General features: G+C 34.4%; 2 protein-coding genes, 1 long non-coding RNA gene and 2 other non-coding genes across 6 annotated transcripts; all 5 read right to left on the bottom strand.

Annotated features, from left to right (window-relative positions):
• Positions 1 to 4759: 4759 nt before the first annotated feature.
• Positions 4760 to 4843, bottom strand: TRNAL-UAA. Its single transcript has one exon. It is a non-coding gene; the product is annotated as a tRNA-Leu (tRNA).
• A 96-nt stretch (positions 4844 to 4939) lies between these two features.
• Positions 4940 to 5022, bottom strand: TRNAL-CAA. The gene has a single exon. It is a non-coding gene; the product is annotated as a tRNA-Leu (tRNA).
• A 54-nt stretch (positions 5023 to 5076) lies between these two features.
• On the bottom strand, positions 5077 to 7127 carry LOC9308630 (reticulon-like protein B2). The gene is made up of 5 exons (XM_002874632.2): positions 6410 to 7127; positions 5987 to 6167; positions 5780 to 5921; positions 5628 to 5697; positions 5077 to 5532 (listed from the first exon to the last, which is right to left on the bottom strand). The coding sequence occupies exons 1-5, from the start codon at positions 6660 to 6662 to the stop codon at positions 5363 to 5365; spliced, it is 816 nt and encodes a 271-aa protein (XP_002874678.1). The 5' UTR covers positions 6663 to 7127; the 3' UTR covers positions 5077 to 5362.
• A 416-nt stretch (positions 7128 to 7543) lies between these two features.
• LOC110227753 lies at positions 7544 to 8340 on the bottom strand. Its single transcript, XR_002331434.1, has 2 exons — positions 7968 to 8340; positions 7544 to 7868 (listed from the first exon to the last, which is right to left on the bottom strand). It is a non-coding gene; the product is annotated as an uncharacterized LOC110227753 (long non-coding RNA).
• A 304-nt stretch (positions 8341 to 8644) lies between these two features.
• On the bottom strand, positions 8645 to 13699 carry LOC9310746 (probable respiratory burst oxidase homolog protein I). Of its 2 annotated transcripts, XM_021020413.1 has the most exons (15): positions 12900 to 13699; positions 12659 to 12824; positions 12532 to 12577; positions 12032 to 12151; positions 11187 to 11594; positions 10974 to 11097; positions 10711 to 10877; positions 10530 to 10625; positions 10309 to 10424; positions 10011 to 10178; positions 9769 to 9928; positions 9478 to 9687; positions 9271 to 9399; positions 9103 to 9181; positions 8645 to 9023 (listed from the first exon to the last, which is right to left on the bottom strand). In XM_021020413.1, the coding sequence occupies exons 1-15, from the start codon at positions 13507 to 13509 to the stop codon at positions 8914 to 8916; spliced, it is 2709 nt and encodes a 902-aa protein (XP_020876072.1). In that variant the 5' UTR covers positions 13510 to 13699; the 3' UTR covers positions 8645 to 8913. The 2 variants fall into 2 exon arrangements, with proteins under 2 accessions (XP_020876072.1, XP_020876071.1); XM_021020412.1 differs by having other exon boundaries at positions 10711 to 11097; positions 12900 to 13698.
• Positions 13700 to 13987: the final 288 nt, after the last annotated feature.

Consider the following 13987-nt stretch of genomic DNA (forward strand, 5'->3'; position numbering starts at 1 on the left):
AAAAAAAAAAAAAAAAAAAAAAACGGCGTCTACATCACACAAACATCGCGAGGATGCTGCTTAAATGCCGACACCGCTAAAACACAAGTCGACGGAGAGATTTGAGGAAGAAACCCCAATTCAATGTTTTTTAATTTTGTTAATTCACAAGAAAAAGTGACATTTAATTTTTCATTAAGAAAAAAACCTGTTAATTTAATTTAATAAGATTTGGACTTGTTTTTTTAAAAAGAATTACGTAAAATTAGGCCTATTTTATTAATTCTCCACTAGATTTTAACATGCGGTACACCGCGGGATGATTTAATTTTAAAGTTAATATAAAAATATTTTGTAAATTGTATCTCCTTATAACATATTTATTTATATTATAGTTTAGAATTGTTATTAAGTAACGGTATACCACGAGTCCACGAGACAATTATTAATAAACTGAAGATTTAACCCATATTAAAGCGGTATATAAATATTGATTCATATTCGTTCTACCATATAAATCCTTTCCGAAATATAACCCGTTCCGTAATATCTTAACCCGTCCCCTGATTTGTTTTTATTTTAAAATTTAATAATTATTTATTATATATAAAAGTTTACAAATCATATCACCCTCTAAGACCACGGGACATTATACCACGGGACAATTTTTGGTTTTATACAATCTTTTCTAAATGAGACTGATTTAATATGTCTAATATTTGTGGTATTAAAAAAAAGGGAATTAATCCGTATTGAAGCGGCGGATTAATGATATTTTAATCTTTTTATTATTGTTGATTCAAAAACCTGTCCCGCCAAACCCGTCTGACCAAAAAACTCATTTATTTTATTAATTTTCTTATTTGTGATATGATTCTGAATCATTGTCTAAATATTTTAATCGATGTTGAACGTTGAACACACATTTTCGTCAATTGGATAATATATGTCCGTTTTTAAAATTTTGAATCACATTATATGCAGAAAAAATTGATTTTTTATTTTATTTTATGTATTATATGACGATTCAAAACAATTAAAAACAAATCAAACAAAGATGATAGGAGAATCATAATTATAAATCTTAATCAAATCTTCTAATTATCTAAATTATTAAATATGGAATATCCGGTGTATGAGTTGGGTTAAATATAACCCGACCCAACAAATTTTTTGTGAAAGAATTTTAAAAACGGGTCGGGTATCCGATATACCCGAAAATATTTTTATCCACCCGTCACTAAAATGTTGCAAAAATACTAGTATAGATGTTGAAACTTGGAAAATTGGAAACATGTTTTCAAAAATAGGATACTGGATGGCCATGGACATGATGTGATTCGGCCCATAGTCTTATTCTTTCTTAAAATTAAAACAAATTTTGGTCCGTATAAATTCAAACAATGTGTATGTCAAAACAAGACTAGGCCAAATCTGTCATTTTTGCTATATTTTCTCTAAAAGTTAACTTACACATGATTACAGGAATATACGTAAATTCTATATAAAAAAAAAAAGACATTTAAATTTAGAATGATGTCCCACGATTGCATGGTTCGGGGTCGGATTAGACAACATTGTTACATCGTAACATCCCTACTCATTGCAAGGTTTCAAACCAGTGGTAGGTTATTCTTAAAATTTAAAGTGGATCATAATATGATAAGGGAAAATTCCCGAAAAAAACTCCAACTATTTAATATTTTCCATCGATTGGTTTATTGACGTGTCCCACTATTTTTGTTTTTTAAGATTTTTTTCTATGAAATTATTAATTATACTTTCTTGAAAATGGAACAAGTGAAAAATGACTAATTTCTTATTTTTGTAAAAGAACTAATAGTGACATTACTTTATGCTTTTTACATGTTCTCTACAAATCATGTGTGACTTAGTGGACATAGCGTAAGGATTTCGTGGAAATATTCAATTTCTTATAAATGAAATTATAGAATAAAATTAATTTAAAAAAAAAAAAAGGAATGGCCAATTGAAACTAGACAAAGAGGCAGAAAAATTAAAGAGATTGGTCGTGGACTTGGGGTCCCTCGTACGCACTCTTGAGTCTTGACCTTTGATTGGTTTTGCACTCTAGATTAATTATTGTACTATATAATCATTCAGTGAATAAAAAGTGTTTTCATATTATTACCCTTCAATGATTGTAACCGGAGCAGTCGAATGTGGAGGATAATTGGTGGCAATCTAATCAGAGGTACAAGATCTCCCACTTAAAACAAAATGTTACAAGAATTCTTAAACCTTTCATTTGTTATTTATGCAAGAATTCTTAAACCAAAAATAGGCACCAAAGAAAGGGTGCTAACTTTAGTTTATGTCTGTTTTTTTCATTTAGTTTGTAAATCTTCTTAAATCATTGCCCTTTTGTTAGTCAAAATCTGTCATTTAAAACAAAAATATATTGCTGCTAAAAATAAAAACATGGTTGGGATTTTCTTATGTTATTTATGCAAATATTACGTATAATATTATCTGGAGATGATCACTATTTAATATCCAATTTCTCCTAATGCGGTAATTCACTTAGTTGTATACCAAGAAATAGGTTATATCATAAGTTTGAAGCTAGATAGCAAGAACTATTTATCCGTTTTGATTCATGATCAATATAATTTGTGATCGTCTGCTTCAAAACTAAGATAAAAAAAAATTAATACTGTGATATCCGTAGTTTAGTTGGTGTACTAGTTATTTATAAAGAAAATAAAAAAATTCAATACTAAGAAACTCTAATATCTGGTTTATTAGAGAATTTTCAATATAATATCTAGTTTAGTTGGTGTACTAATTGCCAATAGGGATGGAACTAATTAACATGCTTTAAATGTTAGTTTGATAATTTTTTTTATTACATTTTTAAATCGACAAGGCCCGATCCATAACCAATTCCTATTACGCGGAGTAACACATAGACTCAACCACTTGATCCTAGTCTCATAATTTTGGATTTAAAAACTTCATATGATTTAGTGTTTTTACCATAGGAAATAGACAATGATATATTAATAAATATATCAACTAAGATCCGTAATTAGAGTCAAAGATTCTCTTAAGAATATATATAATTTCGATGTTTTGGATATGAGCAGTGATAAGAAAATGTTAGTGTGTTAACCCTTAATCAGCTATAATGTTACCTAGGGGAATACCAAAAATGAAGTTAGGGGATTTCCCCTCTCGACCAGACGAAGGAGATAGGAATGGAATTCTGCCTTGACTTGGTTGGCCTTTCACCCCTAGCCACAAGTCAGACCTTTCTCTTCGTCTCAGGTCGATAGATCTTCTCATTTCGCTCATGTATCTTACAAAAGGAAAAAAGATCTCTGAGAGCTGTTCTTGATCCCGAAAATCTTGTACTCAGAGTCACGGATAAGATCTTTGGGTCGGTATTTCTTCCTTAAGATCAAAGACCCTTAAAATAAGATACTTTAGTTATTTAAGTAGATTTCTCATTTCTTTTGGTATTAAATTAATTATTAATACCAAAAGCACTCGATTATCATTACTTTTTTGATTTTCTTGAATCCACGTTAATCCAATGGCATTGCAGTAAATATATTTGGTGTCAGTTTCTTACTTTCTTTATCTTCCAATATTAAAATAATCAAGGAAAAAAACAATGCAATATATAAAGACAAGTAGAAAGACAAAGACTCTCTCTCCCCATTTTTAGCCATGGAAGTTTAATCAAGATCTCCCTAAAGATAAATCAAACTCAAAAGCTCTATAAGGTTGATGATTCCAACATTGGGGAGCTTGAGCTGAGCTTCCATGGAAGCTTCTAGCTAGGTGGGCCAAAGGGTTTCACCAAATAGCTTAGAAATACAAAAATGTTCACTCCCTGCACTTAATTAACCGGTCATGATTGTGATGTTTCTTTAAAACGTGATTCTTTAAACCGTTCCGGCTAAAGTGGTGGGGTTGAACCGGCAAGTCATCGAACGGCGGATGGGCTCGATCCTCTTCGAACCTACCAAGGTCTTATATCGGCTCCTTCTCTACTATCTAGGGTTTTGTTTTTTTTCTTTATTAATTTTCCATTGATGTTAATGTTGTTGTTTTGTCAATTCGGTACGTTGTGTTGATTTATGGAATTTAAGGAGTTACGATTTTTGAATTTGTTTAAACGTATTCATATTTAATTCATGAATGTGATGTCATACATATAAATTTAGAAACAAAAAGCATTTAAAATTATTTAAAATTTTATATAGTAAAAATTGATCTAAAGAGTTTAATTAGTTACTTATTTACTTGATTTGTTACATGAGAAACATAGAACGTTTAAAAAAAGAAAAAAGTTAAGTAAGAAATATAGGCTGCAAATGGTTGACACAAAATACCAAGTTCAACTAATTTTTTACCATTTAAGATGAAAAAGTTGAGAAAAAGATTCAGCCCATTCAACTTAAAAACCTCAAAAATTGAACAAATTCTATAGCAAAAATGTTTCTCATTCAATTACAATTTTGTAGATGAATGGATTGAATGAGTTTCAACCCAATATTTTTCAACTTAATATATTCAACCCATTCAATTTTAAACAACCATTTGTAGTCAGTATAAAAGGAAACAAGAAAAGAGAGAGGATAATTTAGGCTATTCCAATCATATAGCTTATAAAATTAGCTAAAACATTTCTGTTTCACCATTTGGTTGAAAATTCAAATTGATATTTAATTAGTTACCTATGTAGCTGATGTGAAATGAGAAACATAGATCGTGGAAAAAAAAAATTATAAGCTAAAAATCTAAATTGTGTCAGCAGTGGGGTTTGAACCCACGCCCTCGTAAGAGGACCAGAACTTAAGTCTGGCGCCTTAGACCACTCGGCCATACTGACTTTTTGATTATATTACCCATTACAAATATATATCTACTAAAATATACAAAATCCACATATATAGTTCTTTAAAACGAGAAAAAATAAATTCTATATTGTCAGAAGTGGGGTTGAACCCACGCCCTCTTACGAGGACCAGAACTTGAGTCTGGCGCCTTAGACCACTCGGCCATCCTGACTTGTATATTTACATGACATATTATGAATATCTATCATCAACAAAACTAAGTCGATACAAGAAAACATGTCAAATCTTTGATCATCGAACTGTACAAACCCAAGGAAATCATCAATACATTAAAAGTTTAGAGCAAGAGAACGACTTCAATCAGTGTCCTAAAGCCACAAACATCTCCAAAACAAAGAAGCAAAGTTGGTAAGTAAAATTCGAGTTGAGATATAAACACATAACTTTTAGATTACCAATTCACAACACAACACAAAAACCCACGTGTTTAAAAACCAGAGCATTGTGGACATTTTGCACTCCAAAGAAAACCCACAAAAAAAAAAAAAAAACTAATCCTTCTTTTTGTCCTTCAAAGGTCCCCTTGGGATTTTGCTCAATACCTTTGCGTCAAACACAGCGTATTGCTTCTTCAACTCAGCCATTGCTTTCTCACCGTATGCGTCTACTTTGTCTTCGTATTTGTCGTAGAAAAGAGGAACAGTGAAGAGTAGAACCAGAGCTGGACCAAATCAAGAACCATATATCCATTCATCAGCATTTTCAGAATAAGAGAGAATAAAGAAGTAAAACACTATTAGCAACAGTAAGTGTTACCTATGTATGCCAATGTCAAGAAACTACAGCAGCCGCCCAAGATTGATAAAACCCACAATCCGGCAATAGCCTAATTCAATCAAACAGTACAATTATTATCAAACTTATAAGATGAGTCATTGAGTCCTGGACACTGGACAATTTAAACTTACAGAGAGGAATTTCTTGAGATCCCTTCCAGATGCAATCTCACGAAGAGAAGAGAATCCACAGTTGATTTCGATTCTAAGACCCGAAACAAGCTGAAGAAGAGGTTCTTCAGGGATATGTACTTCAGGAATCTTTGGTGGAGACCTGAAAAGAGAATGGAATTAGCTTGACAATCTTGACCTGTTTCATAGGATTAATCAACAACTTACTTGTGAATGAACATAGTGGCATTAGACCATAGAAACAACACAGCAAGCGCAACGATCATAACGTGACATAGCAGAGTAAGAAGATGATACTCCATCAATTCAAATAGCACCCATGCTACTGTAGCACCACCAAATACACCACCTGACATCTTCTTGTTCTTCCACATAAATATATCCGCCGCTGCAATTAACAAGAAGATCACCAAATTAGGGTTTACAAATCAAAACTACAAGTATCTCACAAGATCATGATACACAGTTCCATCAGAGTAAACATCATTAAATCAACCATCATGTTCACCAAATCCCTAAAACAAAGTATCAAACTATAACTATCGACAAAATTCAAATAGATCAAGCCAACGCAAACAAATTCGTACAAGAGAAACTAAGGAAAACGAAAGGAGATCGGAGTAAACATACGTTTTCCGCCGCCGAGAACCTTATGCACAGGTCTCTCTCTACCAAACAAACGATAAACCTTCGATTTCAAAGACTTCGGAGACGGAGAAGATTTCTTCTCGTTCTCATCATCATCTGATGAAGACGACGACGAAGAATCACCTTTGTGATGAATCTTCTCCGATATCTTCTCCATCAACGATTCCCTCTCTATAACTTCCACCGATGGATCCAAATTAGGTGAAGATTCTTCATGCTTATGTTCATCCGCCATTGTTACCAATCTTTAGCTTTTCCGATTCAAGAGAAAGAAGACTGTTCTAGGCTTCTAGCGTTTTCGTTACACCTCTGAAAAGAAAGATCTCGAAGGAACCTAAAATAGGAGAAGGAAATTTATAATTAATCTGAGCCGTTGAATTTATCTGTTTGATCTGAGCCGTTGGTTGCTTCGGATCCAAACCTGCTGCTTCCTTAACTAGAGCGACGCTTAGGGAAAAGATAAATGACATGGGGACATATAAAACGTGTTTTCATAGGACCGAGATTTTAACGCCGTTATAGTTAACGGCTTTTTATGCTACGTGTATTTAACGGCTCTGTTATTAAAATGGCTATTAATTTTTCTGGTTAGTGTTTAGGTTTAGGTGTCACGCGGCTGGACTACGAAATGGTCGAACTGGTAATTATGTGACACGTGGTGAAATAAGAGCGGTTTGTTTTAGTGACTTGCACTTTGGGTTTGTATCAAAAGACAATGATAATTAAATTATTATATCTTGAGATTAAATCAAAATATTATAGTAGGAACCGTCTTAATTTGTTTATTAAAGAAGTTTTTAAAAAAGAATGTTCTAGAAAAAGCATTTAATTTGACAGCGAGGTGTACAATTTGACCGCGTTAGTTCGAGTTGTAATATGGGCCCAATGAGCTATACAATGATGAAGCCCAGTTACTTACTTTCTCATGTACAAGAAAGCAAGAAAAAAAAACATTGGTAGAATTTTTACTAGGCCTGGGAGTTCGGTGAAATCGGGTTATTCGGGTCGGGTTATTCGGTTTTGGAGAAATTCGGTTTTTAAAAAATCTTTCCGAATTGAACCGAAATTAATTTCGGTTCGGATCAATCGGTACTCGGGTTATTCGGGTCGGTTATAGGGTTTAAAATTAATTCCGAAATTAAACCGATAGTTTTCTATTTCGGTTAATTTGAACCGAATTACAAAAAAAAGGGATATTGGGCTGAAAACAAAGCCCAACTCATTACATAATCAAAATGCATTAACAAATTTACAAACCCAATTAATATATTTACAAGGCCCAACCCATTAAAAATTAGGGTTTTCACGAGGCAGCCACATCGACGGCAAGGGCGAGGCAACGACGGCGAGGGCGAGGCAGCGACGGCGAGGCAGCCACGATGACGATGATGTCAGATCTTTACGTCTGATAAAGCTTGTTATTTGCCAACTGCAAGAAAATCTTCTACCAACAAGATCTATTAGATATCATCATCATAACCACATAAAAGTAAAAAAAAATTGAAAATCCAACTAAGAGTGCTCAGATCTAAAGAGTAACCAATGAATCCAGCCGTGAGTTTGGTGATGAAAACGAGTTTAGCGAGTAAACAACAAAGAATCAGAAGAGAAAAAAGAGAAAAAGAGCTTATCGCAAAAAAAATTGTGGTTACGGGTGAAGAAAGAAGAAGAGCTAACAACAATTGATGAAGAAAAAGAAACGTGGTGCTGATAATGGCTTAGGTTGGAGAAGAAGATGAACTCGGCTTTAGTTTTGATAGAGGCAGAGGCGCAGAGGCGCAGAAGAAAATGAAACCAAATTAGGGTAAATGACTCAATATCCTTATATATGGCTGCAGATTCTCGGTTCTAGGTAAACCGATCGGTTCCGATTACCGAACCGACCCGAACCGAAATCCGATTACCCAAATTAATTTCGCCGGTCGGTTAAAAAGAAGCTGTTCGGTTTATGCCGATAACCGAAAATGTCGGTTTGATCGGGTCGGTTTGATCGGTTTGATCCGAACTCCCAGGCCTAATTTTTACCTTCTTCTTTGAAGACAAATTTGTAAGGGTAGAGAAGCAAAAAGAGTTTGACCAAAAAAAAAAAAAAAAAAAAAAGAGAAGCAAAAAGATATTCCATGGAGTGTGAGAAGCTTTTGAGAACGAATTTGCCTTTGTGTAGTAAGTTATAATTATTTAAATTTGTGGAATAAAATAGCTCAAAGATATGCCCAATAAGTGCAAATTATTTAAATTTGACAACAAAAAAAGAGAAATGATTCTCTTTTTTACTCCTTTTCACTGTTTTTTTTTTTCTTTCTTCACAAGCTTATTTACTGTGATTTTTGATATTTAACAGTCCTAGTCTAGATGAAATGGTTAAAAGTTGGTATTATGATACACAAAACGAAAAAGAAAACACAACAAGAAGGATATATATGAACATGAACATTGATTCATTCATTCAAAAACCATAATCGTGGGGGATTACTATTTTTTTACCGTTAGAACTGTTCTTTGTGGAACTCGAACCTGGAAATTCCCGTCTGGTTAAATTCATGGCAGAGTGTAGAAAGTTCCTTCCCCAAACTCGGTACTCCACAATAGAACACTCCTAATCAAAACAAATTCTTTAGACAAGGCAAATACCGACTCGATTATAATTTCTTTGAGTTGATTCTTGTGTAACGTACCAATTCTTGCGTTCCTATGTTTGGTGCTAATCTTTGATAAAACTTTCTTCCATTTTGGCCTCCCAAAATGTGTCCTTACCTAAAATAACCAAAAGTTGTATACAAGATCAGAAATCAATTGTTGTTTGTATAAGATCATAAATGTAATCGTTAAAGATTATTAATTGCCTTGGTTCCAGAAAATATGTCGACGCCATTTTTAGCGTGGTTTAGCGTTTGGATCATGGTGAGAAGATTGGATCGAGTATCTCCTTCTTCGTAGACGCTAGTCAAGTAGTTGTGCATCTCAATAACACCCTTTTATTTGTTCACAAAGACAAATATGTCAGTGACTAACTTCAATCTTTTGAATTTACATGAATAAGTGTATATTACCTTTCTATCTGAATCAGCAATTTCGTTCATGATATCTTTGAACCAATCGAACGAGCCTTGTTCTCGTGTTACCCAATAAAAGTAAGCGTTCTTAGTATTCAACGTCTTCCGTTGAGTTTGGGGAATCCGACTCCGAGCTTCCGAGTTTAAGCAACTGAAACTGTGATCAGATGAGATGTTGCTGTTACTACAACTACCTGAGAGGCATTCCTGAAAATATAACATAACACAAAAAAAAGTTAGTTAAGAGTCTGTTACTCAACAACAGGGATTTTTAAAGTTTATACTCACAGCTTGTTCTTGTTGCTTAACAATGGTGTTGAGTAGATCTCTCAAAATGCTAACGAAAGGTGTTGCGCCGATTCCAAGGCCAACGAGTAGTACCACATCATACTTCCAATGGTCTTGCGCTGGAGCGCCATAAGGTCCATCTATCAACAGCTCTGGAAAACTAAATTACAAGAGATAATATCAAAATTCACATTCTGAGAATGCAAGTTAATAGTATATGGAAATCTATAAAATGTATGTACCTTCTTTGGTTTGGTCCGTCTGCTCTGAGAAGTCCGCTTTTTCCAGCTTCAGGGGCTTGACATACCACTGAGAATGCCTTCTTAATCCCTTCTGTCCAATCACCACGCTGGCGAATGTGAATGCTGAGATAATCATCTCCAGGGGAAGACGTAATAGAAAATGGATGCCTGGAGATGGAGTTTAGGACCAAGAATCTTTAAGTTACTCTTTGTGGTGTCAAAGAACAGAGTTTGTATATATTCTTAGATTGCAAAATAAGCTATTAGGCTTGTGTTGGCTCACTATAAAAACACTCACCACTCAAATTTTGACACTGCAGGACACTGAACAAATACATATTGTCCGCTCTTGTAATCAAATGATGTAGGCTTAGTCATGCGTAGTACAACAACGTTTCCGGGATAAATTACAACCTAAGACCAAATCATTTGAATTGATATATAAAGATAGCGGAAGATGATTGACAATGTGTCTTTCCATGTGATTCAGTTCAAAATGTAATTGTAGTGAGACTTTACCTTGCAGATTTCAACGGTGTAAAGCCTGGAACGAAAAAATCTAAGGATCCTTTCACCAATATAGAGTAAAACTGGTACAGCAAGATACATCCATATCTGAAGGAGGCAGTATATGTTATTGTTTTTACAGAAAATTATGTAAGAATGCAAAAAGTAATGGTAAAAAGTTTATGGAATTTACCGTTTTGCGGTACCATTTATGCTCGAGATAGAGGGAAACACCGTGGATGACTAAAAGGACGTAAACAGTTAGAAGTAAGTGATGTGAATACCAGAAGGCATTATATCCGGTTAGTTTGTCAAATGGCTTTGGCAACTTAGTAAGGTTCCGCCTGCATCTTCGACTGGCTAATATGAATGCAATTACCATAAAAGCAACCATTATAAAACCAGTGATTCCTACAGGACTATTCACCAAGTCAAAGTATGTGGGTCTGGTAATACCAAAGTACTTAACCAAGTATCTTTTGTAATCAGTCTCAGTAGATGTTAGAATCCTCGGGAAGTCACAAGCGAGGTGGCTGGATGCATGAAGAAGCATTGCAATAATGATTGCTACAGAGATCGTCTGCGCTTAAGCAAAAACCGGAAAGTAAGATTCAGCTGAAACATATTGTCTTTCATAAGAAAGGCAAGACAAAATGGTTTTTGATTAACCTTGTGAAAATTAATGCAGTCATCGAAAGGCACTGAGTGGCACAAAGCGGTGGATCTGAGATAGGTGATGGTATTTCTACAGACCGGCAAAAGGATAAGAGCCATATTGAATTTCAGTGTCTCAGCTGCACCTTTCGCCATGACAAGGCAGTAACCCATTACATGGAATGCGTCTTTGCGTTTGTACTGATAGCATTTCCACATAAACAACCAGCCCATGATCACTAACCACAATGTCAAAACCCAAATCCTCTTCCAATTGTCTTGCAAAGAGTAAAGCAAGTTCCTACTTATTCCCCATCTTGTATCCTTTAGGTTTTGGCTTAAGGCTCGGCTCGTCTGACTGAACGGTTGGCTGTAACTATGAGATATGTCCTTCTCTAGTAGTAGCATCTCTAGGTCCTTTAACTGCATCATTCCAAATCCATAACAAAGACAACATATTAGAATGTTGTTTCAGTCTCAAGCAGGAGAAAAATATTCAAACAAGTGGGCACTCTCTCTGACAATATTTGTTACTATAACTGAAACGCCACTATACCACTAGAAATTATTTTGAGAACAATATTTGTTCAAGCTCTATATGTGGACCTCTACTTTTTTTGTCTTCGTCAACCTTTTCTTATATTAATTCCATACAAAAAGAAACTTGCATAGCACATAACTTTAAGCTCATTGGTTTTTGACTCGGTCAAATGTCTCTATCATCAGAGTACTTGGAAGGTAAGAGAGCTCAACGTCATCAATTACTAAGGTCAAACTTAACAAAGAACCCTTCTACTCTCTCTCATAGAAAGAGACTGATCTACAAGATTGTGATATTACTTAAAAAGTGATGGAACCACCTCTATGTACTGAGAATAGAGCCCATCCGGTGCAAGTTCTTCCATGATCAGTGCTGCATATTCCTCTGCTCGTTCTCTTAACCTCAATAGATTATTTGCTGATGCACTTAGTATAATGATCTATATGTTGTCAAAATCATACAAAAAGAAGTTAATGCCCAAAGGAAGCTTCTATTAGAAAGATTCAACGTAAACTTAGTGGTTATATAGAAAAACAATATCTTCTCATTGGTAGTTAGAACACTTCCTTAAATTAAGAAAAGATACTACAAGGTCAATCAAATATTATGCAGAAAAAACAATTGCAACTTATGTTTTCTATTCTTGCATTAATTGGTTTAGAAAGAATACATAAGATGTAATCATATCAAGACCAACATAACCAACTAAAAAATTCAGCAAGAGGGATAATACAATACTAAAAATATAAGATAATGGCACTCATGTAAGATTCATTAGTTATACGTAGTCAATGCTGATTAGAATACTAAATAAGTCACCTCTTTTACTTCATTCTCTGTGATTCGACCATCTCCATTTTTAACCCTGCAATTTTCAAGAAAACAAATCAAGAACTTAACTACATGTTGAAGAAGTGTATCAGTATATTAATTAAATGATCAATACATGTCGAAGAAGATTTGGAGACGAGAATCGAAGCTTTCGTCAGTAATTTGGTACCAAAACTCATATAGTTCTTGAAGATTGATCTTATCAACCATTAATCTTCTTCTCCTACACATTGCGTCGAACAACTCATCTGCGAATTCTTTCGAATTTTCATTCTCCAAACCTTTCAAACACAAAACAACCAAATGTCAAACTAATCAATCAATATACTCATCAGAAATGTGAAATAATGTCGAACCTATGCAATTAGCAAAATCACTTCGACAAAGATAACCATCTTTAGAAAGATTAGCGAAATTGTTTTGAACATCTCTCCAATTAGCGATTCGATTGTCTTTGCTGCTTATGAATTTCAAAGCATTAATCGCTCTCTCTGTACACGATCCATTAGACTTTGTTAATCGTTGTGTTAAAGAGCGACAGAGAACAGCAGGATCCGTAAAATCTACTACATTAGGAACCACCGGCTCCGGTGCAGACCGAGACGAATATCCCAATGAGATCCTTTGAAGCTTTTCTTTCAGATCTCTAGAGAACTTTTTCGCCTTCTCCACCGTATGAAACTCTGAGATCCGACGACTCGACGACGCGCTCCATCCGAAACTATGCGATTTTGATCCTGAATCAGAAGCAGAGCAAGAGGTAATCTCTGGATCGGTGCTGGTAACAGATTCGATGTTTAATAGTACGCCGCTTGGGAATTCGATTGTTACTTCTACGAGCTCTTCGCCGTCGGAAGGTGAGTAAGTTGCTGGAAACGATGGAAAGCTTTGGGTAAATTCTCCGGCGGAAGTCAAATCGGAACCCCAACGATCGTCGTGAGTCCCGCCGGAAAATGACATTGACATTTCGAATTTGTTGGAGAGGCCAAGGAGGGAGAAGACTGAATAAATACAATTTTTGAATTTTGTTTTGTGTTTATAAAATTTGGCTTTTGTACTAATCAAAGGAACGACCAAAGGAAATTACCAAAGCAGAACGAAAATTATAAAAATAAGTTTGGTTTCTAAAAATAGGATTTTAAAATATATTTGCGTGCATGTTTTAGCTACACTTTAATTATACTTAAGAAATTGCCAAATTGGTAAACGTTTAATTTCAACTAAGAAAGAATGAAAATTTAGCTAAATAGGTTTTGAATTTTTTGTTTGTTTTCCTATTGGCTAGTTGCTACATCATGTAAATAATTTTCTATTATTACAAATTAGAGTCTTTCATCCATCTTAGAAGAGAGTTATACGGAAGATTTTATTAACAACGTATATTGTAATTTCATACAAAATCAAAGTTATGATTTATAGGATGTACTTTCCAAATAATAGTATA

Source organism: Arabidopsis lyrata, assembly GCF_000004255.2.
Source record: "Arabidopsis lyrata subsp. lyrata unplaced genomic scaffold ARALYscaffold_6, whole genome shotgun sequence".
Classification (NCBI taxonomy): domain Eukaryota; kingdom Viridiplantae; phylum Streptophyta; class Magnoliopsida; order Brassicales; family Brassicaceae; genus Arabidopsis; species Arabidopsis lyrata.

Bases quoted from the DNA above. Each gene is read 5' to 3' on its own strand.
- LOC9308630 (XM_002874632.2), bottom strand. From the start codon at position 6,662: ATGGCGGATGAACATAAGCATGAAGAATCTTCACCTAATTTGGATCCA. The intron at 6,168-6,409 runs GTATGTTTACTC...TGTTAATTGCAG, and splicing joins GGTTCTCGGCGGCGGAAAAC to CGGCGGATATATTTATGTGG. The intron at 5,698-5,779 runs GTAAGTTTAAAT...TGATTGAATTAG, and splicing joins ATCTCAAGAAATTCCTCTCT to GCTATTGCCGGATTGTGGGT.
- LOC9310746 (XM_021020412.1), bottom strand. From the start codon at position 13,509: ATGTCAATGTCATTTTCCGGCGGGACTCACGACGATCGTTGGGGTTCC. The intron at 12,825-12,899 runs GTTCGACATTAT...TGTGTTTGAAAG, and splicing joins TGATTTTGCTAATTGCATAG to GTTTGGAGAATGAAAATTCG. The intron at 12,152-12,531 runs GTGACTTATTTA...GACAACATATAG, and splicing joins CAGAGAATGAAGTAAAAGAG to ATCATTATACTAAGTGCATC.